The sequence below is a fragment of the Ambystoma mexicanum genome, chromosome 7p, assembly GCF_040938575.1.
Source record: "Ambystoma mexicanum isolate Mex_15411 chromosome 7p, UKY_AmexF1_1, whole genome shotgun sequence".
In the NCBI taxonomy this organism is placed as follows: domain Eukaryota; kingdom Metazoa; phylum Chordata; class Amphibia; order Caudata; family Ambystomatidae; genus Ambystoma; species Ambystoma mexicanum.
This window is the reverse complement of record NC_090939.1, coordinates 603,112,663-603,138,041: the sequence shown is the minus strand read 5'-3', so window position 1 is coordinate 603,138,041 and position 25,379 is coordinate 603,112,663. Positions and strand designations below refer to the sequence as shown.

The following is a 25,379-nucleotide window of genomic DNA, read 5'->3' as shown; positions in this document are numbered from 1 at the left end:
CATGGGGGTCCGACTGGTGCGATCAGAGGGGAAGAAACCCGAATAGGAATGCATGATCTCTGTAGCTTCATCGGCTCAGTCATAAAAGAGGTCCTTCTCCGTGCATTGTCCTATTTAACAAAATGTTGCGCTGCATGGCAAATGAGGAAAAGGAGACTGGATATCCAGGGAGGCATTTATTTGGGACTATGTATTTGCAATGTACTCCTGGATGGCTTTGCTACGTGGTTTGTTTGTTTACACAGACACACACACCGAACATTTGTCCTTCCCAACCCTGTTCACTAGGGAGACCCGTCCATGTCACGTGCTGTAGTGTTAGGGGCGTTTTCCTAAAGTCTACCAGAAGGTGAGACTTTATAAAAACGATCCCTTGGAATACAGGTGCCAACTCTAAGTAGAAGTCTGTACTACCCAGAGGTTTGGTAGAATGGCAGAGCAGCCAGGCTTATCTTATGAAGATGATGTGAGCAGTAAGTACAAGGAATCCATCAATACATTAGCCCAAAGAAACTCTCACACTCTTGTAGTTAGAAAATATACATGTATTTTGTAAACACAAGGCAAAGGTAAGTACATGCTATTTAGACTAAGCAACACAAATGGAAACGCAAAAGCAACACATTTTCAGGCCAATGCTTCAATAGTAGTGGCTTGCACCAGCAATTAACACAAGTAACTCAATTCACTTTGTAAAGTCACTCGGACAATGTTCTGTTTAAAGGAAAAGGCGTTATTCAGCACTAGCAACCGCAATACACTACTTTGAAATACTTCTCAATGATTCTAATGCTTTAGCAGTCCATTACCTAACTTGGTTAAGAGTTCTCCAAAGTCAGTTGAAGAGGGATGCAAAAGTCATATAATGGCAGAAAAGGCCAAGTTTTAGTTTCTTTCAAGTAGAATGCTTTAGTGGAATACAAAACATTATTAGTGACCTTGGAAAGGACTCCATATAGGTGCACAAGCTGTTAAGCCTGGACAATGGGAATGGGTGACCACTCAAACACCTGGTATCGCACTCCAATCACATAGGAGCGACAATTTGGCTTGAGGCAAGTGCGACCTTGAGCTCCACAGTACCTTAGGATTATTCAAGAAAATGCAGCTGGATTCTTTCCTGTGCAGCAGCGGTGGACCCGGTTTCCTGTTCCTTGGCCGTGGTGACGAAAAGAGGGACTCTGGAAGGGATGTCGCAGCAGCAGCCTCGAGAAAGGACCCTCAGCAAGGAATTCTTCAGAATCCCACATCGGTCTCAGTTTTGGATACTTTTTACAAGCTCCAACAGTGAACAGTGAATGGTTACCGCCCAGTCGAACTGCCTCGATTCTGCAGTCCTGCACTCTGGTGGTCCAACTTGAGCTCACCAAAGTTCTGGGAGGATTCGTTCACTGGAAGGCGATGCATTGCAAGTCCTGGAAGGTCACAGCACGTCAGGGGATGGTTCGTTCAGCAGGTCGTTTTATGGCTAGTTGGTCCTTTCCAGGGAAAGGGAAGGAGTCATCGTTCAGAAAACGGGGTCAGGACAGCAGTCGTAATCTTTGTGGTTACTGTGAGGGTCTGCCATCCTCTGTTTTCTTCTGCTTCAGATCTTCTGTTCCAGTGGTCCACTTGCCTTCTGCCTCAGAAACCTCACCTTTTATCAGGATTTCCCATTCATTCATTTGCAAACTCTCCCTGCGGTTTACAGAAATTGGTGGGTGGATGTCCAATCAGAACAGCCAGCACCCCAGTGCAAACTGCTTCCATTCTGGCACATCAGCAGAGAAAGGGCAGGGGAGTTTCAAACTCCTCCCCTGCTTCCTGTCCTCACAGACACTGGAGCCTTGACAGGCACACCTAGGGTTCCCCCCAAAGACAAAACTCACATCAAAACCTCCCCACCCAGAATAGTAGATAAAGGGTTAACACAGAAAAAACACACAAGAAATGGCGAAAAAAGGCGGCCACCATGTTGGAGCATAAGTAACCCTTTTGTGCATAACTGCAGCTGTGAATAAAGCCTGCAGTGGAAATTTGGACACAAGTTGGTAGTACAAATCCACTGCCACCAGCCCTAACTATAGGATTGTCACTGTAAGCAAAACGTTACAGGAACAGAGAGGAGGGGGATAATGGGTATCCCCTCAGCATTCCAAATAAGGTGGGGTGTGATGAGCTTTCAAAAGTAAAAGTTTAGGAAGGATACAAAGTATCCCTCTTTCCTTAAGAACAGTAGTTTCTAAGGAAAATACCAGAATATAAAAAGGAGAAACCAAAGGGCCCTCAGCAACACTGTACGTAGGGTGCTGTGTGCTGCACAAGTGTAACTTAGATGCTTTTAAGAGATATGGAGGAAAGCAAAACTCAATAGCATAAGGTTACAGCAAATAAGAATGAATGAGGGGGGAAAAGGGTCCCCTCATTCAGGAGAACAAGAAAAGGGCCCAGAAGTCCAGCAAAAAGTAGGACATGGGATTAATGATAAAACTGATAAATCTTTCGAACACTGTATGCTTTCCGTCGTCAAAATACAAGCCCAGAGCTCATTTTAGAACCCGCACCAGACTTTGTGACCACTGATCTTCTTTTGGTACGTTTCAGCCTTGGGTTTATAGGAGATTCTGCTTTTATTTTTTTCAGTGTACTTCAGGCTATCAGGAAGACCGTGTGTGACTGGGAAGCAGGACGTGAACCGTTTAATGACCCTGCATTAAGGGGAGAGAAAGACCCCAAGAGTGGCTTTGATATCAAAGTCCCAAGACGAGCAGTGGGGCCCTCCAGTACTCAGGTACGAAAGCTTTTGTTGTCATGCTCGCGATTGCACCCGTGTCTTGTATCCTTACTCCATGAATTTCTTGTTATCCTTAGCAGGTAGCCATTTATTGTGACTGTTTAATGATATATAGATGTTCTGGTGACATGGTTACCCGTGGCCGGATGGTTTGTAAATGACACCTTGTATGAGTAATAGTGCAAAAATGCCATTGAGTGGTTCTGGTTACATAGCTGTTATCAGAACCCATAGATGTCCCTATTGGACCATGACACACATGTTTATGCATTGTGCATTACATGTTGAAATTATGTTGGTTTTTGATAGGTTGAAAACCCTTATTAAGGGGAATGATGTGAAATAAGAATGGCGTAACAATTAATATTACCATACATGATGAGAAAAGGCAACATTGGCTTCGAATTCACAAGGACTTAACATTGACTTTTCACAGCCCATGGTTTAGTTTGCTTTAATATTGCATGAAAAATCTATCAACGGGGGGATCTACCGAGGATTGTAGAATAGGACAATCCATAAAAATTCCCAGTAGTCCTAAACCAAACTTGCACGACCTGGAATGCGTCATCGGGACAAACCATGCTGCCTGCCTCCTTATTTGAGCTAGAACTCTGAGGATCATGTTGACTGGAGGAAATGCGTATTCTAGCGAAGACCCCCATTATTGGTACAAACATGTCAATTTCTTTCGCTTTGATGATCTGGCCTTCTGCTAAAAAACATAATGCGCTGCATGTTGTCTTTACTTTGTCGACCCATGAGGCATATTAGCTCCTTGGAAGACTTGCTTGTCCAGCCACCAGTCCCTATAGCTGAAGAGCCATCGGTAATCCTGGGCGATTATTCTGCTTGTACTGAAATCTTTTGGTCAAAGCAAAAGAACCAAATATTTGCCTCCTAAATGACATCATGATAGTGTGATATGTCAATCAGCAGTAGGGTGCAGCACTTTACTTTGTCACGGGTCAATTGCTGTGCATGTCCAGCTCTTTACCCAACCATTTCCCTCCGGTGGACTCGGAGTTGCTGGTATCCAACACTATTACTAGGCCAAGAAGGGAACTGAAAATGGCTCTTCTAGTCTATTGCAAACGGTCTAACCTACGAGCCTTGCTTTCTTCCCCATACACACTGACTGCAAGTAAGATGTAGGATTGGCCCTTCATCAAATGCTGGGCCTTCAAGCATTACAAGGTCTAGTAGTGTAATAGGCCTGCGAATATGGCATGAATGGTGGGCATTTATTGAATGAGAAGCTTAGTAACTGCATCTGCCAAGAGAAAATCAATTCGGAGGTTGCTGGGGGCTTTTTTCCCCCCACTGGTGATTACAACTTTTTCCCCTTCTTTTTAACAGTGGCCCCATGCTTGTTGAGATGATGGCGCAAAATGTTGCACCTGCTATCTCCAGGTGGTGTCGGTCTCTGTCGGGCCCCCATTTGAGCTAGGCTACTCAGCTGGCTGCATTATTTTATAGACAAAGCTGTCAACTGTCAAATACATTGACGTGTAAAGCACCCTATTGAAACTTGCTGCCAAATCCCCACCTGGTTTTTGCACGAACCCCTCCCAGAATAAGGATGATTCTGCCTCGTGCCTAGAAAAAAACGGGGCCCTGCCACGAGATTGCGGCTATCGGTAAAACCACTGCACAAGTGTTAAGCAGTTTTTATTACAAATCGCAAACCGACCTTGCCTGGGCTACCGCGGAAGATGCCATAGTGATGCACAGCTAGCACCGCTGCAGGGCCCAGCCATAGAAATGCCTGAGCACTGAGAAGTGGCTGCCTGGAAAGGGCGCCGAGTAGGGAATCTGGGTCGCCTCCACTGGTGATCTGGACTCCTTCTGCAGTGCTGAACTCTTGCCAATCCCTGGGGAAAAGAGCGCGAAAACGAAAAAGGCACAATAACTTCGAGCTCTTTGAAGGGAAAAAAGACCAGAAGGAAGCTGCTTGGCTTGCTGAGGTAAATGAGTGTTTGCGGCATGGAGCGCACCTCCTGTCACACACGCTTCTTTGTTAGCGCACATTAATTCCTGCTCACAACTAAGCACAGAGTCGCCGGCTGTAAGCTTTAGAAACAAAGTAAAATAAAGAATGAGGCAGCATTATACACCTCCCACCCCCAGCACAACCCCTCCCCCCCCGCTTTAAAGGACACAGCAACACACAGCACAAATCACAGATAAGAAGTGGTATCCATACATTGCAGATTTGTCAAATATCGAAAAACATAGCAAACTCCAGTAACACTCTAGCATTTAATATAAAATGATAGCAGTGTGGTATGGTCCTCTACTGTCATCTAGGGGTTCAGGAGACCTGTACGAAACGCAACGCCCTCGTTCTTACGTCACCCGAGCCTCTCAATGGTGTGGTAGTACTACATATTTATGCATGTTCACGTAACGCATATTGTATTCTTTCTCTCGATACCTGCTGGAATCGTGCATGTGCTTACCTTTTATTACATTTTTTTCTACAATTGCACTTTTCTAGCCGGGTAGGGAGGAGGAAGCAAAAGTAGTATTTATTCTTTTTCAAATTACCACCAAAGTGTTTAGTCGTATTTATGCTACATTTACTAGCTTAACTGACCTAGTATTAAACGTTGATTTTTTTATTATTTTTTTTTTTTAATCTAGTACGTTATTCTTTCTGTCTAAAGCTTCATCCTTTTGGTTTCTAGGGATGTGAACATCTGTTCTTAATGGTTTCTAATTTTACTTACTATGTCTTCTACATGACAACCTAATTTCCTAGTTATTGTGGAACGCTTTGGACTTTGCTCTGCTTTTGCGGGACTATATTCCAGCTTTAGAACTGTATTGCACTGCTGTGCTTTATTTACTAATGGCAACAAATGCGCATTGATGTGTGCTTATGTAATAGCTTCTAGTTCCTAATACACTAACCTCTCATTGTTTTCTTCTTGTGTCTTTTCTCGTTTCTGCCGATCTCTCCTGCCTCTTCCCCCTTGTGTACTCATTAATGGACCCTTTCCCCTGCTTTTCCTGTCTGTTGGATTTAGCTCTACATGGTGCGCACTATGACAGAGTCCTTAAACTCTCCCGAGCTGTTGAAGCAGGTTAGGTCTCTGGGATTGGACAAACTAATGCATGTGATAAACAAGTTTCTGAGACAGTCCTACACCTATCCACCCCTTTTAAACTTTGGTGGTAAGAGTTTACTTATTTTTTTCCTTAGTATTGTGAAACTGTGGTGTACTGTTTCACTACAAATCCCATATTTCTGTGATTTGTTTTTTTTTAAAAAAGGTGGATTCTTTTGTATTTTGTCAAGTCTCCATCGTGATGGTAGCTGTGATGAGAATTGAACTTAGTCTGTGGTGCAGAAAGGTTGGGAGATCTAGTTGTGGGGGGTAACTTTTTTGTTTTCTAAATTAATCTGTCTCTCGGTTTTCACAGAAATATGTGTAAGTGAAACAGTCACTTGTACTTTTGTTCTTGTCAAGATGTCCCCCAACTAATGTGAAATGTATATTTTCCTTTTTTCTCCCCTCCCTTTTCTGGCTGTGAATATTTGTCTCTTTAATGATACAGCTGTACATGGTGAGGACTATGTTAGAATCTCTCATTGCTGACAAAAGTGGCTCCAAGAAAACTTTGAGAAGTAGCCTTGAGGGGCCCACCATATTGGACATAGAAAAATTCCACCGAGAGTCTTTCTTCTACACACACTTGATAAATTTCAGTGGTAAGATACGGCCAGTTGGTGTCCAGCTAGCATGTGCTAACATGGTTAGGGGAATGCTTCCGATTGCCCAAGTCGCCTTGGGCTTCTCGCTCATGGGGTCCATTTGCCTGTGTGCATGATCTGTGCCCGCCTGCAATCTCATTATGGCCTCTCTTCTGTGATGTGTGGAATGAGGATGAGTGCTTCACATGCTTGAGCACCTTGGGACGCATTCTGGCACGCTGCTGCTCCTTATTATTTTGCCATGTGATCAACACATCGGTGCTTCATCTATGTGGCCTCCAAGTTCAGACTATAAGCCAACATTTTGTGAATGGTCCTTACTAGCTCTGTAATATTTTAATTTTTTAATTTTTATTTTTTTACTTATTTGCTTCTTGCGTGCCGATTAGAGAACACTAAATGCATGCTAGTGTCCTATTTTAACTGTATGTCCCATCACAACATACCTATGACTTGTAATGTGCCTGTAAACCTGTCTGTGATGAAAAAACTATTCTTTTATACTTTAATTATAACCTGAAACATACAGAAGTCGTCATTGTGCTTACAGTCTATTAACCCTGTGTATTGTCTTTCATGTTGTTCATTTTGTTACCAGAGCCGTTTGTTGCCTTAAAGTGCATGCCACAACTCTTGCTTAGCGATATTGTCTTAATGCATGATCAACACAATGCAATTCTAGACCACGTTCACTTCATTGTAACGTTTTACTTGTTGCAAATTATTCTCCTAAATGCTATCTATAATAGTTTGCAGATTCAAAACAATTTAAATGATTCCCCAGGAATAACAGATGGTCTTCTGATTCTTTTACTGTGCTTGTTCTTCAGGTTTGTCAGAGATACCACATTGTATACTCTTATTTGGAGTTTAAGTGCATATGGCTGTTTAGTGCTGTTTGGTACATTCAGCATTAGGCTTGTGATTCCTGTCTCACCGGCGAGTATGTGTTTATGCATGCATCGTCAGCAAATACATTTGTGAATGGTGTACTTGTCTGAAGTGCATTTAGTCATACCGTTACAGTTTCATGATATCTGTGTGCACGAGTCTACCACATACTTGTGCAACTGTCATTATGTGCTTGTTCCCTCTTTGTTCAGTAAGTTTGGCACAGGCCAAAAGTATGGTGATGGTGTGTCTGCTCATTCATCATCAGGAAAAGCGCCAGAGTGTTTGCTTTACATGCGCAGTGGGTTCATCATGATCTCAGAGTGCGGTAATTGGGTGTCTGTGCATATCCCATTTGTAAATGTACATTTGGTTTGTTGTATTGTGTGGGTATTGTGTGTTTGCGTGTGCATCATTGGCTAATGTGCTTGTCAGTTATAGTTCTACCTTGCATGCATTATATTTTTAGATGCAGGCCTAATGTCTCTTCCACCCCCTGCTCTTAATTCCCCCCTCCTGCCCACCCTTTGTTTATTCTTCCCCCTCCTGCCCACCCTTTGTTTGTTCTTCCTGCCTGTTGCTCGTTCCTCCCCCGCCCGTTGCTCGGTCTTCCCCCTCCCGCCCGCCCGTTGCTCGGTCTTCCCTCTCCCGCCCGCCCGTTGCTCGGTCTTCCCTCTCCCGCCCGCCCGTTGCTCGGTCTTCCCCCTCCCGCCCGCCCGTTGCTCGGTCTTCCCCCTCCCGCCCGCCCGTTGCTCGGTCTTCCCCCTCCCGCCCGCCCGTTGCTCGGTCTTCCCCCTCCCGCCCGCCCGCCCGTTGCTCGGTCTTCCCCCTCCCGCCCGCCCGCCCGTTGCTCGGTCTTCCCCCTCCCGCCCGCCCGCCCGTTGCTCGGTCTTCCCCCTCCCGCCCGCCCGCCCGTTGCTCGGTCTTCCCCCTCCCGCCCGCCCGCCCGTTGCTCGGTCTTCCCCCTCCCGCCCGCCCGCCCGTTGCTCGGTCTTCCCCCTCCCGCCCGCCCGCCCGTTGCTCGGTCTTCCCCCTCCCGCCCGCCCGCCCGTTGCTCGGTCTTCCCCCTCCCGCCCGCCCGCCCGTTGCTCGGTCTTCCCCCTCCCGCCCGCCCGTTGCTCGGTCTTCCCCCTCCTGCCCGCCCGTTGCTCGGTCTTCCCCCTCCCGCCCGCCCGCTGCTCGATCTTCCCCCGCTGCTCGATCTTCCCCCGCCCGCCCGTTGCTCGATCTTCCCCCTCCCGCCCGTTGCTCGATCTTCCCCCTCCCGCCCGTTGCTCGATCTTCCCCTTCCCGCCCGCCCGTTGCTCGGTCTTCCACCTCCCGCCCGCCCGCCCGTTGCTCGGTCTTCCCCCTCCCTCCCGCCCGCCCGTTGCACGGTCTTCCCCCTCCCGCCCGTTGCACGGTCTTCCCCCGCCCGCCCGTTGCTCGGTCTTCCCCCTCCCGCCCGCCCGCCCGTTGCTCGGTCTTCCCCTGCCCGCCCACCCGCCCGTTGCTAGGTCTTCCCCCGCCTGCCCGCCCGTTGCTCGGTCTTCCCCCAAATAACCCGCCCACCCGTTGCTCGGTCTTCAAGCTCCCTCCCTCCCTCCCTCCCTCCCGCTCGTTGCTCGGTCTTCCCCCTCCCGCCCACCCGCTGCTCATTGTTCTCCCCCCCTTCCGCCCACCCGCTGCTCATTGTTCTCCCCCCCTCCCGCCCAACCGCTGCTCATTGTTCTCCCCCCCTCCCGCCCAACCGCTGCTCATTGTTCTCCCCCCTCCCGCCCAACCGCTGCTCATTGTTCTCCCCCCTCCCGCCCAACCGCTGCTCATTGTTCTCCCCCCCTCCCGCCCACCCGCTGCTCATTGTTCTCCCCCTATTGCCCGCTGCTCATTCTGCCCCTTTCCCGTCCACAAGCAGCATATTGTAATAGGAATTGGGAGTCTCCAGTGCAGCATTGCATTAAGCTTCAATGGATAGAAGAGCGATGCGGGCTTCAAACATTACTTATCGGACATTTTATCTCACGGGTGACAGTTGTTGCAGAGGACAGAGGTTCTTTGCATGCTCTTTTCATGCTCTAATTATTTGAAGCAGACCGCTCTTCATGTTTATTTTAGAAACATTTTTTTTCATTGATTGAAATTCTTATTGAATAATTAAGTATACTTAGCACACTTCGGATCTAAAGTGTAAGAATAATGTTAAAGCTAATATAGAATAAAAGGTATCCAGTGAAAATGTGGCCATAAATGTAGCAAATAAAAGCCTTTTTAAATGTGTATAGCACTCATAAGCAGAAACATATATGAAAGAGGTTCTTGGAGGGTTATTATAAACGATACATAGTTGTTGGAATGCCATTGTTAAATATCCATGGACTTGAACCTAGTGATGCTGGCATTGTGCCACACAAGTCCCATGCTCACTGAGGATGGTGGTGGTATGGTGGGAATGGACAGAGAGCATGCATCATGCCAGCTTGAAAATTGTTCAAAGCAGTTGGCTTGCAGGTGGGATTGAGAATTATTTTGATGTTGAAGGGGCTCCGGTATCTTTTCCCTACCCACTGATTATAGTTGTTCTTATGTTCCATTTCTCTGTGTGGACAGTTTATGTAGAAGGTCCCTTTTACCTATTTTCTGTTTCCCATGAATGCAGCTTTGTTTCTGTGATACTTGGTGGGGTAGGGGTGGTATGGTAAGGGCAAGTCTCATCGAAGTGCAACTGGGGATGCAACTCTATTGTAGTTTGTGCCTCCTTAGGAGAACTTATAGCCCACAGGGCAAGGACTATCACAAATGTGCCTTTTAGTTTTTCTTGGTGTGCTCAGGTCCTGCTTGGTGGCATTGTTACCGTATGTCAGGCTTGCATCATGTGTAATCATTTTACCACATTGGAACCTTTATTTCGAGGGTATTGGGTCCTCCGACGTATTCCATATCTATGACATGTAATCACCACAGCTGTGCTGCTTCGGAAACTTTTCGGCGTCTGCGTCCTGCGTCGATGCGCCGTCGTCGAGGACCTCCTCCGACGTCCGACGTCATCCGATGTGATAAGTAGGACGCACGAGGCCCATAGCCTCAGTTCCGTTTTTTCCGCGAACGTGTTGCTTGGTGTTTCTCGGTTTAAACGCCTCGACTCTTTGGAGTTCTGTTCTTCTCGGTTCTTCGAACCTGTTCGTTTGTGAATATCCTTCTGAAGATGTCTACTTCGTCTTCGACCCCGCGTCCGGGTTTCAAGAAGTGCGGGGAGTGTGGGTCCAAGATGTCGGTGACGGACTCGCACGACGCCTGCCTCTGGTGCCTCGGGGAGGCCCACGACACGGATGACTGTATCGACTGCCAGTCGCTCACGTCCAAAGCCTTACGCGAACGTAAGAAGAAGTTGTCGGTAGGTCGGGTGTCCAAGCCCCGGAAGTCAAAGTCTGCGGGGCTTTCGACGGATGATTCGAGGGGTGACTCTCCGTGTCATCGTCGGAAGTCTCGTGGGTCTCCTTCTAGGAGTCGGTCTCGCCACTCCTCAGCCTCTTCGAGGCATTCTCGGAAGCGCCGACACCGGTCGTCTTCCAGGACCTCTTCGGAGGGCTCTGCCCGGCGCGTCGCTTACCCCTCCAGCCGTGCGACGCCGGAGGAATGGGCTTCCTTCGGGAAGAAGATGCTGGCGATTCTTGAGTCGCAGGGTACTCAGCCGTCTGCGCCCCCGAGTGGGGTCGGTCGTGTGAGGTCGAGAGACACCGCTCGCAAGAGTGGTCGGCACGAGTCACGGGAGAGGTCCCGTTCGGACAAGGGGACTCGTTCTCGACGTACCCGTTCCAGGTCCCGGTCCTCGACGCGTTCGAGACCGTCTGCACCTGTGAGGTCTTCGAAGACGGCATCGACGTCTGTGGCGTCGAGGGCGTCGACAGGCTTTCTCGAGGCTCTGGCTCCGAGGAAGTCGTCGATGCCGTCGACGCTCAGGTCGTCGAGGGACACACTCGGGGCTCCGGCCTCGAGGGCTGTGTCGACGCCGCCGATTCTGGAGGCGCTGCATCTGACGTCGACGCCGATTTCCTCGACGCCGATCCTCTCGGCGCCGATGCCGGTTCTCTCGACGCTGGCGCCGATTCGCTCAACGCCATCGACGCCTTTCGTGTCGGAGGTACCCCAGGGCACGGGTGGACCCCCTAGGAAGGCTCTGGTTAAGAGCAAGCACTCTCGAGTGCCTTCTTTTCGCCACCTGGACTATATTTCAGAGGCGGATGAGGATTCTGATGGCTTGGTTCCTAGTCAGGTTCCGGATGAAATTCTCGGGCCATAGTCAGTTTGACGAGTTGAGACAGTCACTGCATGATGCCAGTGGACTGGACACCTCTCCGGAGGTGGAGTTTTGTAGGCCTGAGCCTGGCTCTCATGCTGATTCCTCGTACCGGCGCCTTATGGCTAGGGTTTCTGAGTACTTGGGATGGTCTGCTCCCCCAGGGGAATTTGTGCAGGATGATCTGACAGACATCCTTGATGTTGGTCCCCCAACTGACCCGGTTCTGCCGTTCCATATGGCTTTACAGAGAAGGGTGGCGGCGGCTTGGACTGCTCCGGAGATTCTCCCGGCGGTGGGCAGATCCTTGTCGCGAAAATACCGTCCAGCCAGTGGCGACCCCTGCTACTTGACCAGGCACCCTACTCCGGAGAGTTTGGTGGTGCAGGCGGCCACGGCGAAGCAGGCGTCGTACCCTACCATCCCTCCTGATAGGGACGACAAACGTTTTGATGGCTGGGCGAAGAAAGTGTTTTCTTCTGGTGGTATGGCGCTTCAGACGGCCAACTCCATTTGTGCCTTGTCACGTTTCACGCACACTCTGTGGAACTGTGTTCCGTTAGCGGCTGAACATATTCCCGAAGGGGACGAACAGGATGGTTTCCTTGCTATGGTCCAGGATGGTAAGGATGACATGTGTGAGTCCGTTCAGTCGGGTTTGGACTTAGCTGAATGCGTCAGTAGGTCCATGGCGGCGAGCACCGTGATACGCAGGTTTGCGTGGTTGCGGAAGTCGGGGTTTGCTCCTGATGTGCAGTCCCGGCTCCTCAACATGCCCTTTGATGGTGAACACCTTTTTGGCAGCAAGGCTGGCGAGAGCCTTGAGAGGTTGCAGACCTCAAAAGCTGCAGCGAAGTCGTTGGGCGCTGCAGTTCACCAACCTCCGCCTTTTCGTCCTCTGCGACAGCAGTGGAGGGGTGGTTTAATTTCGCTATTACTCATCCTTCAGTAAAGCGAGAGGAGCTGGCAGTCAAAGAGGCCAACTCAGGGGTACCAGAGGTGGACGACAGGGTACCCATGGTGCCAAGGCCGCTCGGGCAGTTGCCTCTTTGCCCTCAGGTAACGCCGCAGCCGCTCCCACTCAGTCGTGAGGCCATGTCCCATGGTTCGCCGGTTGGGGGAAGGCTGGCGCAGCATCTTGTAGAGTGGCGTGCCATTACTTCAGATGTGTGGGTTCTGGAGATCATAACCCACGGCTACTGTCTTCCCTTTCGGCACAGGCCTCGCGACAATCCACCGGGGAACCTCTCTTTGCAGAGTCCGGATCCGCTCCTTGCGCAGGAAATTCAAGCCCTGCTGGAGAAAGGCGCCATAGAACTGGTGCCTGTAGCGGAGAGGAACAAGGGATGGCATTCCCCTTATTTTTTGGTTTCGAAGAAAGACGGGGGATTGAGACCCATCATGGACTTGCGCGGTTTGCACAAACTCCTCAGGAAGGACAAGTTCAAGATGGTTACTCTCTCTCAAGTCCTCCAGGCCCTTCAGCTTCAGGACTGGTTGGTGTCACTCGACCTCAAGCATGCTTACTTCCATGTGGCGATCCATCCCAAGCACAAGAAGTACCTGAGGTTCGCGGTTGGCGACTCGCACTTTCAGTTTCGGGTCCTGCCGTTCGGATTGACCTCCGCCCCGAGGGTTTTCACCAAGCTCATGTTGGTGGTGGCAGCGCATCTCAGGCAAGGGGGGATTCACATCTACCCCTACCTGGACGATTGGTTGATCAGGTGAGCTCTCCCGTGCAAGTCCTGGATCATCCGTCGGTCACCTGTCGCTCCCTTCACAGGCTGGGCTTCTCCCTCAATTTAAAGAAGTCCCATTTGACGCCAACACAGCGGCTCCAGTACATCGGAGCAGTGCTCGACACTTCCCTGGGGCTGTGTTTTCCTCCCCAGGTGAGGGCTCTTCACATTCAGCAGATGGTGCACAAGTTTCAGCATGCCCAGACGCTCCCAGCGTTCGAGTTCCCGAGGTTGCTCGGCCTCATGGCATCCTGCATTCTTCTGGTGCCAGAGGCTCGCCTGCGGATGAGATCTTTGCAGTGGGCACTCAAGACGCAATGGTCGCAGTCCTCCGGCAGGATGCCGGACTCGATTCAGGTGCCGTCCTCGGTCGCCCGGGACCTTCTGTGGTGGGCCGTCGAAGGCAACTTGATGAGGGGGGCTCCATTTTGGCTTCCCTGGCCGGAGGTGACGATCGTGACGGATGCATCCCTCACGGGATGGGGAGCTCATGCCAACGGGCTGACAGTCAGCGGTCGTTGGTCTCCGTCGGAGTCCAGACTCCATATCAATCTGTTGGAGCTGAGGGCCGTCAGGCTAGCCCTGAAGGCTTTTCTGCCGTCTGTGCGAGGGAAGAATGTCCTGATCCTGACGGACAACACAGTGGCCATGCACTACCTCAACAAAAAGGGGGGGGCAGGGTCACTTCCTCTGTGCAGGGAGGCGATGCAGCTCGAGTTCTGGGCCATCCAGCAGGAAGTTTCGATCTCGGCAGTTCATCTGGCCGGAGCCGAAAACGTGACGGCGGACACTCTGAGCAGGCAGAGCGCGATCTCTCACGAGTGGGAGTTGGCTCAGGAGATTCTCCTGGAGATCTTCGCCCTTTGGGGGACCCCTCAAGTGGATCTCTTCGCCTCCAGTGTCAACCGGAAGTGCGAGAGGTTCTGCTCGCGGGAATTTCCTCCAAAAGGAGCCTTAGGAGACGCGTTCGTGGTGGAGTGGTCCTTCCCTCTGCTGTACGCGTTTCCTCCAGTCCCCGTCATCCCGCAAGTGCTGCGGAGGTTACGGAAGTTCGGTTCCCGGATAATCCTCATTGCCCCAGCGTGGGCTCGGAGGACATGGTACCCGGACCTTCTCGACTTATCCATCTGCCCTCCACGTCGTCTTCCCTACCGAGACGATCTGCTCTCACGGGAGGGGGGTCAGGTTCTCCATCCAGAGGTCAGATCCCTCAACCTTCACGCTTGGCTTCTGAAAGGTTGAGGTATAAGGATTTGGACCTCCCTGAGGACGTGATGGAGGTGTTGCTTTCGGCCCGAAGGCCAGCAACAAAGTCTCTGTACCGTTGCCGTTGGCGTAAGTTCTGCGACTGGTGCAGAGTTCAGAATGTGGATCCTTTTGCATGTGACATCCCCATGGTTCTGTCCTTTTTACTTTCTTTGGCCCACAGGGGCTTGCAAGTGGGTACCGTTAAGGGTTACCTGGCGGCGCTGTCCATCTTTAAGCGCTCGTCTGAAGAGTGTTCTTACTTTAAAATCCCTTTGATTTCACAGTTCCTGAAAGGGCTCACTAATGTGTTCCCTCCGTCACCTTTCCTGGTGCCCGGTTGGGATTTAAACCTTGTTCTTAAGTTTCTTATGGGTGCTCCGTTTGAGCCTTTACATTCTTGCCCTTTGAGGCTGTTAACTCTGAAAACTGTGTTTTTAGTTGCGGTTACTTCCGCTCGCAGAGTGAGTGAGTTACAGGCACTTTCAGTTAAGCCTCCCTTCACTGTATTTCACAAGGACAGGGTTGTCCTTAGAGTTCGTCCTTCTTTTCTTCCGAAGGTAGTGACAGAATTTCATTTGGCCCAGAAGGTTGTTCTTCCGGCATTCTATCCTCCTCCGCATCCTGGTAAGGAAGAGGAGAGGCTCCATAGGCTTGATCCTAGGAGAGCTTTAAGCTTTTATGTTTCACGCATGTCCCGAGTCAGAGTGGATGATCAACTCTTTATTGGTTACGCTGGAAAGCGTTTGGGGCAAGCTGTGACGAAACAGACTTTGTCTCACTGGATTATTTTGGCCATCTCGGAGTGCTACCGCTTGGCGGGTAAGGATCCACCGGCTGGCTTGCGGGCCCATTCTACCAGGGGTATGGCTGCGTCTACTGCCCTGCAGAGGGGTGTTCCTATTCGCAACATCTGTGATGCAGCCACCCGGGCTTCAGTACATACATTTGTGCGTCACTATTCCCTCGATTCCATCCGAGCACAGGATCTGGCCTTTGGCAAGGCGGTCCTTTGCTCTGCTATTTGATTGGCTATTCTAAATTTTGATTCTAAATTCTTTCCCTCCTCCTTGCTTTGGTACTGCTTTGGGAGTCTGTCATAGATATGGAATACGTCGGAGGACCCAATCCCCTCGAAGAACAAGTTACTTTCTTACCTGGTAACGTTCTTTCGATGGGATGGTCCGACGACGTATTCCATATCGCTCCCGCCCTGCCTTCCCCGCTGCAGAATTTCTTTTGCGATTGCAGCTTACGTTCCGCAAGGCTTTGTGTCTGACTGGCAGTTGACTTATGTCACACGTTCTGGGGGAAAAAACTACAACTGAGGCTATGGGCGTCGTGCGTCCTACTTATCACATCGGATGACGTCGGAGGAGGTCCTCGACGACGGCGCATTGACGTCATCGACGCAGGACGCAGACGCCGAAAAGTTTCCGAAGCAGCACAGCTGTGGTGATTACATGTCATAGATATGGAATACGTCGTCGGACCATCCCATCGAAAGAACGTTACCAGGTAAGAAAGTAACTTGTTCATCTATTCCCGAAAGGGCCCTAGAGGAGTGGCTGTTTTTTTGGAATCCAGTAACCTGACAACTGTACTTGGTTCTGGGTGGGGGTGGTGTTTGACCTCTAATGGCCGTATAGTGCCATTGCTGCTGTAAACTGGCCTTCAGCTCACAATGTGCCTGCTCTAGGGCACAGGAGTAGATGTCTGTAAGCCCCCTGGAATCCACATCCCTCAGTTTGCCCGCCAAATGACTGAAAAACATGCATGGGTCTACCAGCATTTGTTGGCTGGCCACTAAAAGTTTGAATGGTGCTGGTGGGTACGATTGGATGTTATTATCACTCCTTAGCCACTAGTTTAGTGACAAAAGTAGACTTTGTCAAACGCTTTGGCTTTGATCCTGAAGTGGCAGGAGTGAGGACTAACCAACAGTAACAAACTGTGCACCAGCATCTCATGATCCCATAAAAACACAACAGATAATCTCTGCCTTTCCAGCTGATGGATTTCCAATATCAGCCTTGGCAGGAGGATTTTGGAAGGCCACCCTAGTTATGATGAACAGGGAAGACAGAGGTTAGCCAAAATCCAATCACTCTACCGTGGATGAGCAGTCAAGGCTTAGTCTCTGCAGTGAGAGGGGTCTAGGACTAGAGAGAGTCCATACAGGGCAACACAAAATGTCAAGTTATCTATTCATTTATTGGACATTTGTATGGTGCCTATACACAAGTGTTTCTGGTGCGACAAGACCATACCAGACCAAACGATGCGGGTCGGGGGCAGAGGGGGAGGGTTGCATGTAAATCACAAAAGTAAAACCAAAACGGTTATATTGACCTTGTGACAATCCTACCGTGCAAGTGCATGGCAAGGTGGTAAGTGCAAGGGGGAAGGGGTAGAGTGATTAGTGCAGGATGGGGGTGGGCAAGTGCTGCGCTGGCCAAGGCGGCAAGTGCCAAGGGAAGAGGGGGGGGACAGTAGGATGAGTGCGGTGGACAAGGGAGGACCAAGTTGGGCTAGTCCGGGAAAGGGAGCCTGAGGGCAAGTGCTGGCAAATGATACTGGGCGGACTGGTAAGGGGTGGTCTGGCCCCCCTATTACTCTGAAGGAACCAGGCCCCAGTCGCAGAGGGAGAGCTAGCATGGGAGGGGGAGAGCGAAGGTCAGATTATGCTGGTCAGATAGCACAGTAGAGCGCTTGCTTTGACATCCGGGCAGGGCCTGCCGACGCAGGTTCGAATCCCGGCAAGGCCAAACTCAACCTTTCATCCTTCTGAGGTCGATAAATGAGCACCACACACCGTGGGTAATATTAAGCAGCGCTCAGATGCCTGAGGCTTCGTAGCGCTATATAAATGCAAATTATTTGTATTATTATTAAGGTAGAGGAGAAAAGGAAAATATTGAGAAGTTCCCGCTCAAGTCTGGGGGGGGGGTTCCAGAGGGAGGAACCAGCCGAGGAACGGGATCTACCCCCCACTCTCTGCTTGGAGAAAAGTTTGACCTGCAGAGAGTTGGAGCCAGAGGAGTGAAGGACTCTGGCTGGGAGATATTTAGGGAGGGAAAACTGGATGTAAAGAGGCCCCAGGACCCAGACAGACTTTTATGATGCAGAGGGTCTTGAATTTGATCCTTGCAGTCACCGGGAGCCAGTGGAGAGATTTTAGGGCTGGAGTCCCTGGGTTTGAGGCCAAGGGTAAGTCTTGCAGTCCTATTGTGAATTAGTTAAAGGGAGTGAAGGGAGGAAAGAGGCAGATTGAGGAACAGGCTCTTGCAATATTCTAGCCTCGAGAGAACCAGGGCTCTGTAGACGTTGAGCTTTTGGGGGAAGGTGAGGAAAGGTGGAATGACCCTGAGGAGTTGCAACTGAAAGTTGGACTTCTTGGCACGCCTGTGATGTGTGGAGAGAAAGTGAGGGAGGAGTCCAAGATGATTGCAAGATTCTTTGTCTCACAGGTGTGTGAGAGAGGAGGGCACCCAAGGAGTCTGGTGAGAGAGTAGGGGGGGGAAACAAGGAGCAGGCGTCCCAATGAGAAGGATCTCTGTCTTACTGGCATTAAGCAGAGATCATTGGCAGAGCACAACCAATGTGCAAAAATAAAGTAATTTATTAGGCCTTTACGAACACACTAGAACATGAAAATCACAGGTAAGTATTGCAATCAAGATCCATATCATATACATTTTTTTAAAACAGTTTTTATTGATTTTAACAAATAAAACAACCAAAACACACCAAACAATAAACAGTCATAGGTGCAATGTTAGAATTATAAGTCCATTGCTGTCTCAACCTTTCCTCTTCCCTCCCGGAACTACCAAACTACATCATTCACTTCCATCTATACTGGAGGTGTACTACGTTCTACATCTGTCGAGGAGTCCTCATCTCCGGGGCCGGTCCGGGGCATTTCAAACAGTGTGGCCGTTAGGAGCCTCCAAGCCATTAATGACTCACCTAGGTCATCTCCCCCCTACAAACTGTTTCCCCCCACACCACTGTCTCCGCTTCCACCCATTTCTGAAGGTCGCGCCACCACACCTCCACCCTCGGTCTATTTGCTTTCCAACCCATGGCGTTTCTGCGCTTGTCCAGTATATAGGCTAAGTCCTTAAGTTTGCCCACATGCTTCAGCTTGCGTGGCCTGGGAAACCCTCCCACCATGCATGCCCACAAGGATTCCACCTCTAGTTTAATCCCTTTCTTGTTCAGCCGGTGGGCCACCTCCCCCCAGAATCTCCCTATTTCAGGGAAATCCCAAAACATGTGTACCGTTCCCGCATTTACTTCTCCACACTTAGGACATGTTTGTAACCCAGCATTCTTAAATCGTACTATCCTCTGAGGAGTCATATACACCCTGTGGATAATATACTGCTGTATTTGCTGCAATCTCGCATTTCTAGACACCTTGTTGTGGTACCTCTGAGCTCCCACCCACAACCCGCCACTCATAGATTCCCCGGCTTCCTCCTCCCCGTCCTGTCTCAACTGGAGCACCTCTTTACCCACCTTGGACATCAGCAGTTCGCCTCGTGACCCCCGTCTGATATGTCATACATTGTTTCTATGGCTGTGTCCGGCTGACCTTCCAGCACTGAATCCTCCCATGTGCCCCTTAGCACCCATAGTAGCCTGGTATAAGCAATATGTTGTCCTTGGTGCAGGCCGATATTTTCAACTAACGTGTCAAAAACCTCTGCCTTCCCCTCCTGCCATATATCCCCATAGCGTCAGAATGCCAGTTGATTCCCAGTGCTTCCAGATTATCATCCGCAGTTGCTCATCTACCCCATTCAGGGTTACTAACGGTATCTGCGGGGAACACGGGGTAGGATTCTCCATAGCTCGGCATGCCCTCTGCCATACCCTCCTACCCAGTTCTAGCAATTGTGTGCTCTCCCTTTGTCGTGTGGCAACCATATCCATTCTTTCAGAAAGTACGGGGCACATTCTGCTTTCAACAATCCAGATTCCGGTGTCGTGTCATCCGATAACCACCTCGCTACATACTATAGTTGACTAGCCAGGAAATACATCTCAAAGTTCAGCAACTTAATGCCCCCTCCACTATCATATGTGTTTTGCAATTTCCACAGTGCTATCCGATTCCTGCTATTGTGCCATATAAATCCCCTGCACAAGCTCTGGAGTTTAGCAAAGAATCGCTTGGGTATCATGTAAGGTATGTTCCCGAAGTAGTGCAGCAACCTAGGCAACACCACCATTTTTAACAACGGCACTCTCCCAGTCATGGTCAGGGGGAGTTTGGCCCAGAACTTCATACTGCTTTCAATATTTGTCATCGACTTCTCTATGTTGTGTTTTATATTCGGCCTCAGTCGTATGATATAAATCAATCCCCAGGTATCTGAAGGTCACAGTCTCCCATTGAATCTAGAGTATCGGCAGCTTCTCCCGTGGTATCCCTTTATATCCACCCAGGGGAAATATACATGACTTCTTGGGATTCACTGTTATCCCTGAAAATGCTGCATATCTGTCCATCACTTCCAGTATCTATTTGAGATTCTCTTCCGGGTATCTTAAATATAACATCATATCAGCATACATTGATATCAAGTGCCTCCCACCCTTCGTGGGAATACTCACTTCTCCAAAATGGTGCCTCAGATATATCACCAAAGGCTCCAGGGCGAGAATGAACAGCAACGGGGACCATGGGCCTGTCTGGTGCCCCTACCAAGTTGCCACTGGTCAGAGATGATCGCACCCGTTTTAACTCAGGCTAGTGGCATACTGTATAACAATTTCACCCACCTCCAATAAACTGGCCCCATCCCATATTCTTTTAGAGTCACCATCAACCACGCCCACTTGACAGAGTCAATGGCTTTCACCACATCTAACAATATTCTTGCGACCTCCTGTGGGTCCTCTTCCGTCTGTTCTGATATGGTGGAGCCTCCTAAGGTTATCAGGTATATTCCTATGTGGGACATACCCCGTCTGATCGGGATGTACAAGTCTAGTAATGACTGGTCTCAACCGACTTGCCAACACTGCAGTGAGTATCTTGCTATCCTGATTGAGCATGGATAGGGGTCGGTATGACCCTCAATCCATGCTTGGCTTGCAAGGCTTAAGGAGCGGGATAATAATCGCCTCCCTCAAAGACTCCGACAGCAATCCTATTTCCAGTGCTTCATTCAGCATTGCTAGTAGCGGGGGATGGGGGGAGAAGTTCCGCCTTGGGTTCTTTAGTGAGTTCTATAAAGCATACGTCTGTCCCGGGAGTCTTATTGGTAGGTAGGAGTTTGATCACAGCTTCCAGTTCCTCCAAGGTGATTGGGGTCTCCAGGCTCTCCCTCTCTGAAATCGCCAGTTTGGGAAGGCCAATATCCTCCAGGGTGTCCTTTATGTCCCTCTCTGTCTCCCCACCAATATCTGCATACAATCGTTGATAAAACTCTACAAAGCCTTTGTTCACTCCCTCCTGAGTATCGAGTGTTTGCCCCCTGCTATCCCATATCGGTCTAATCGTTTGCCTGGGTGTCTCACATTTATATAGCCAGGCTAGTAGTCAGCCGGGCTTGTCTCCCCCTGCATGCTGCCTTTCTACATATTTGTTTGTACTTCAAGTTACATAGCCTCTCCCAGTGTTTCTCACAGTCTAGCTGCAACCGTCGAACAGTATCCATCTCCTCAGCTGAGTGCCCGCCCTTGTGCATAATTCTCTCAATTTCTTGCTCAGCGTCATGTAACTCTCTACTAATCTCTCCTTGTAGCCCTTTGGATTTAGATATCGCTGCCCCTCTCACTACCACCATAAATGCCTCCCACAGCGTGCCAACTCCCTGTGTTATGTTCAAAATATTCCACTATTTCTTTCTACAGGTTCTCCCTGAAAATTGCATCTTTCAAGGCCTCCGCTCTAAGTCTACAAGTTGGGATCCGAGTCCTAAGCGGAGGATACCGCAACTCCACCATCATTGGCGAGTGATCCGACCGGACTCTCGCCTTATATTCCGACTGCACTAGCTCTCCTGTCAGCCCCGATGTAGCAAAAACATAGTCTAGCCGTGTGTGTAGATCCTGCAGGCTGCATAATGTGAGTATTGTCTATTCTGTGGGTCGTGCATCCTCCATATATCTACCAGTTAAAAGTCTTCCAATATGATCTGGAGGGCCTTAGCCGCAGGGGTGGGCTTCGTTGTCTTCTTGTCCGATCTATCTACCTGGGGGATTTAAAGTGCAATAGAAGTCTCCTCCCCATATGACTGCGCCTCCTATATAAAGTCCAATTTTACTATACAATCCCTTGAGGTAACTCACTGTGTCCTGGTTCGGGGAGTACGTTTTGATAATACTTGGTTCTCTACTTTCCACTAGACTCCTTATAAATACCATCCTCCCATCCGATTCTACGGTGGACTGTAACAACTTAAAGGGGACATGTGGTGCTATCCATGTAATAACTCCTCTGGCATATGCCGAGTATGTCGCTCCTATGGTGATGCCTTTCCATTTCCTTCCACTATTTCTTGCTTCTCCCTCGTTAAGTGAGTCTCCTGTAGTAAGGCAATATCAATTCTTTGCCGTTTCAAATACATCTTGACCTTATTTCTCTTTAAGTAACTGTTCAGTCCCCTGACATTCCAGGTTACTATCTTAACGTCCCCCATCTCGTCCATATCCAGTTCTGCTCTTTTCCTCCCTCCCCAACCGTTCCAGACGCAATGGTGTACAGATGTAAGCTCACACCCTGACTATTGTTACCACACCAACCTCCCCAACGCCCCTCCCGCCCCCCTCCCGACCCAAACACCAACACCCTAACTACCACTCCCCATTTCCCCCTCCCCAACCGATGCTCAGCTCCATCCCTGGATCTCAGGCTACCCCGCATCTAGTCCTTTCTTGGCTACTTCCAATACTCTGGACACAGCAGGGGAGTACCACCCTACTGGTGATCCAACTAATCTAACTACTGGGGATAAAGCCATGCGCCTCCTATATCTCCCAAATTAATGCTACAGTACGCCACGCTTGCCCGACCCATGTAACGTTGCTCATATTTCCATTCTAGTCCAAATGGTCCATTTCTACATCCCGCTCACATGCCGAATGTATCCCTCCCAATTCCCTCGCTACAGTAGCATTTGTCTAAGCACCCGTAGGGAGACGCTGATTCACTTATCCTGTACATCTCGGTCTGGGTCGTCTGCATCCACTGGGCAGCCCTGGGCGTCCAACCAGTTCACCGCCTCCTCTGGCGTCTCAAAAAAAAGGGCCCTGCCCTTGTGTAGGACCTTGAGTTTTGCAGCATACAAAAGCATGTATTTGTAGCCAGCTGCTCTGTCGCCTTTTCACAGCCAAAAATTTGAAGCGTTGCCTCTGTACCAGCATGGTGTAGTCTGGGTACACAGTGACGGTTGCTGATGCTCGGTCTATCGTTCCGCCCTTGCAAAAAAATTCCAGGATCTTTTCTCTGTCCCCGTAGTTCAATATTTTGGCAATAATTGCTTGATGTGGGACTCCTGCCTGGGGCTTCCTGGTTTGGATCAGCATGTTCTCCACGTAATTTGTAGGGTCTGAGCCCTCTTCTCCCTCTGGTAGCCCAACCATGTGGATGTTGTTGCATCTCACCCACCCTTCTGCCTCTTCTGCACAGTTTTCCAGGTGGTACACTTGTTGTTTCAATATGTGGACCTCCTTAGCGTTGGCCCTGCTGATATCTGTATTGGTTTTCACAGCGCTTTCCAGGCCGCTCGTGTGCTCCGCCAGCACTCTCGCATCCTTTCGTAAGAGGTTCACGTCTACACCAACCGCGTCTATTTTGAGTTCCAGCGCTGCTTTCAGTTCCCCTATCTTGACCTCCCATGAGGATTTCAGTTCCATTATGGCATCTAGGATCAGACTGTTCCGTGTCGAGGCCGACGCCCCCTGTGTGTCATCTTTGGCCTGCGTGGGCGTGCTCTTGGACTGCGGTGCTTTGGTAAAATTATCCATCGTAGGCTGATTTACTCTAGTTTTGCCACTCTTGAGTGCTATTCCCTTCGCTGTCCTCTAGGTCGGTTCGCTTATTGCACCAGGGCACGCGGTGCCAAATGTGGCATCAGTTTTTGGGCTAGGCACTAGCCCCCCTCTCAGGAGTAACCCGGGGTCCCCAGATGTAGCAGCTACATATGTTCCCCTTGCACCTCCTTACTCGAGGGATTGTCCCTCTGTCCCTTACGTTAGCCCTCTGGGGCATCCCCAGCCATCTCGGGCACCTATCCCGCCTAAAAGATGCATGCGTGTCACGACGTGTCCTGGCCGCACTTCCTGTCTTCCTCTGCGCTGCATGCAGCCTCTACTGTCTCGGATACCGTGCTGTGCTTTTCAATACACTATTTCGGCAGTGCATCAATTATGCCATCGGCGGGAGAGGGCCTGCTTTCAATATGCCTTCGCCCAGTTGTGCGTGCAGTCCAGGTCTAGCCTTGTGGTCTGTTGCCTCACTAGCATCTTGTGTGCGGCCAGACGTTCCCCCTCACCCTTGCCCAAGCTGAAGTACTCGCCATGTTGGGCAATCTGGCACGTGTGCAGTTCTTATGTAGTTGCCGACTCGGTCCTGCAGCAGGCATGGGTGCACTTCAGAAGATGCGCGGTGTTCCCAACGCCGCCCCAATCTCTCGTGGACCCCACACCGGTAGCCTGGGACTGCCCAAACATGGAGCTCTATTCACTTCTCCCAAAAGCCAGCAGCAACTCACAAGCCACTATGCACTGCTCGCTGTGTTGCAGTTCCAGTCTCAGTGCGGTGGCAGTGGATTCAAACTTCCCCACAGGCATACTCATCTGCTCGGCGTTGCTCTCACACACTTCCAACGTAATCTAGCAGATTGTTCTGCAACGGTAATTTGTGTAACCGCACCTTGCCTGCGTTCCGCTCCTTCTCCTCTCTCTCGTACTCGTGTTACCTCCGGTGCTATCCTTGGTGCCTGTGGCTGCACCTTCTTTCGGGTGGGTGCTGCATGTCTTTGTGTGCACTCCGCGACTGCCAGGGAGCGTGATGCCGCTTCTGCTGCAGTTTCCTCTTGCGCGGCACCCACTGCTCGTCCCTCCTGTCCGCGGCTCCCAGCCGTGTCTTCTGGGTCTCTGTACGTTTTGGGCACCGGCTCTACCGGACGCCTTCCAGTCCTTCCGCCGCCACCTGCCTCAGCTACTTGTCTCTTCAGTCCGCAGCTCTGAAGCGTTTCCCTGGAGTCACTTGGCACGTCTCGGGTGCCTGTTCTGCTTGGCGCCCTTCAGTCCTTGCCACTGCCGCTTGCCTTAGCTTCGCAGGTGCCGTCTAGTTGTCCTCTTCATAATCGGCTGTCCCACACATGGAGATTCGTTCAGTATGTTCCTTTGTTCTGTTAGGCGGCCATCTTGCCTAAACTTCCGCCTGGGTCCCATTCAGTGCGTCACGTGCAGCTCTCCTTCTCACAGCAGCAGGTCTGTGTAGGTGAAGCGATCAATTTGTCCGTCAGGAGGGTGATCACAGGATAATGTCAGATTCTCGGGAGCTCCGGAGCAACACGACCTTCTACATGGCCAGTTAGCCACGCCCCCCATATCATGTACATATGTATATTTCTGAGGCTTTTGAATTTGATTCAAATCGCATGCTTTGCATAGAACGCCATCTAGTGGTACGTGCAGGGTATTGCATAGCTTGTTTTCGAAAGTCGAAAAGGGATGTCGACGTGGCGGGTCTGTAATACTATCCCTAGT

At 50.2% G+C, this 25,379-nt stretch overlaps 1 protein-coding gene across 1 annotated transcript in view; it reads left to right on the top strand.

The window, feature by feature from the left end:
• The window catches only part of CYFIP1 (cytoplasmic FMR1 interacting protein 1), a 1,181,635-nt gene that overhangs the window by 494,985 nt on the left and 661,271 nt on the right, over window positions 1–25,379 (top strand). Inside the window, 2 exon segments of the mRNA XM_069636612.1 lie at window positions 2,623–2,770; window positions 6,338–6,491. Of these exon segments, the coding sequence (XP_069492713.1) occupies window positions 2,623–2,770; window positions 6,338–6,491 (302 nt within the window).